This window comes from Camelina sativa, chromosome 19, assembly GCF_030686135.1.
Source record: "Camelina sativa cultivar CO46 ecotype springtype chromosome 19, ASM3068613v1".
Taxonomy (NCBI): Eukaryota; Viridiplantae; Streptophyta; class Magnoliopsida; order Brassicales; family Brassicaceae; genus Camelina; species Camelina sativa.
The window spans coordinates 12201869-12203458 of NC_141898.1; the positions used below are offsets into that span (position 1 = coordinate 12201869).

Consider the following 1590-nt stretch of genomic DNA (forward strand, 5'->3'; position numbering starts at 1 on the left):
AATTTGTGTGGAATAGGAGAGAAAGACTTTGGAAGCCAAGGTCAAAGAAACGGAAAGGTTTTGCAATAGGCAGGATTACGTATGTACCGCCTTCTATAGGACAAGCCTATTACTTGCAAGTTTTGCTTAATAAAATTCCAGGACCAACAAGCTTTGACTATTTGAAAACAGTCAACGGTTTTCTTTATAAGGATTTTCAAGAAGCTTGCTATGCATTGGGATTACTGGATGACGATAAAGAATATATTGCGGCTATAAATGAAGCAGGTGAATGGTGTTTTGGGGAATTTTTAAGGAATTTATTTGCAATCCTACTGCATACAAAGAGTTTAACTGTTCCTCTTGAAGTATGGAATAAAACAAAGGACATATTGTGTGAGGGTATTTTATTTAAAGAAAGGAGAAGCACGAACGATCCAGGTACATCAAAATGTTATTTTGTTAATTAAATATATTTCATTTTCCGCAAGACAAGATTATAAATAAGTGTTTAACTTTTTTGTGGTAGGTCTAATGTTGACACGGGGTCAGATAGAAAATATATGTTTAACTGAAATAGAACTTATGTTGCCATCGAATGGGACGTCTCTTACGGCCTTTGAGAAAATACGTAAACCAGATGATAGTATCATGAACACAGGTGTAAATAGGCTTATCGCAGATGAGAGAATATATAAGCCTCATAAACAACAGGAATTGTATGATAAGTTGTTACCTATGCTAACTGATGAGCAGATAAGTGTTTATGAAGAAATCATTAACTATATAAATCATGACAAAGGTGGTATGTTTTTTGTCCATGGTTTTGGTGGAACTGGGAAAACTTTCATGTGGACTATTCTTGGTGCTGATATAAGGTCTAAAGGTAATATTTTTCTGAATGTTGCTTCAAGTGGTATAGCTGCTTTGCTTTTGGAAGGTGGTAGAACGGCTCATTCAAGATTTGGTATTCCAATCAATCTTAATGAATATTCTGTGTGTACGATCGATGCTGAATCTGATCTTGCTGACTTAATTAGAGAAGCAAAGCTCATAATATGGGACAAGGCTCCAATGATGAACAAGCTTTGCTACGAAACTTTGGATAGGAGTTTGCGAGATATCATGAGGTGTGACCAGATTTTTGGAGGTAAAGTTGTTGTGTTAGGAGGTGATTTTAGACAGATACTACCTTTTATTACGGAAGGAGGAAGAGTAGCGACAGTTTTAGCATCTATCAACTCATCTGTTCTTTGGAATAGTTGTAAAGTTCTTAAACTTACTGAAAATTTGAGACTTCGCAAGGCACGTAATAGTATGGATGCGAGTGCTCTCGCTACTTTCTCAAAGTGGCTTCTTGATATCGGGGATGGCAAAATCAACGAGTCAAATAGTGGGGATGTGGAGATAGAAATTCCGAATGATTTATTAATTAATACAAGTGGAAATCCTATTGAAGCACTAGTTAGAGAAATCTACGGGGAACATTTTGCAAGCAGGACTGATCCAAATTTCTTTAGTGAAAGAACTATTCTAAGTCCAAGAAATGACGATGTTGATAAGATAAATCAGTTTATGCTTACCAAGCTCCCAGATATGCAAATTAAATAG

General features: G+C 35.9%; 1 protein-coding gene across 1 annotated transcript; it reads left to right on the forward strand.

Annotated features, from left to right (window-relative positions):
* The first annotated feature begins 1053 nt into the window (after positions 1–1053).
* Positions 1054–1590, forward strand: LOC147920467 (uncharacterized). The gene has a single exon (XM_087501084.1). The coding sequence runs from the start codon at positions 1054–1056 to the stop codon at positions 1588–1590; it is 537 nt and encodes a 178-aa protein (XP_087357210.1).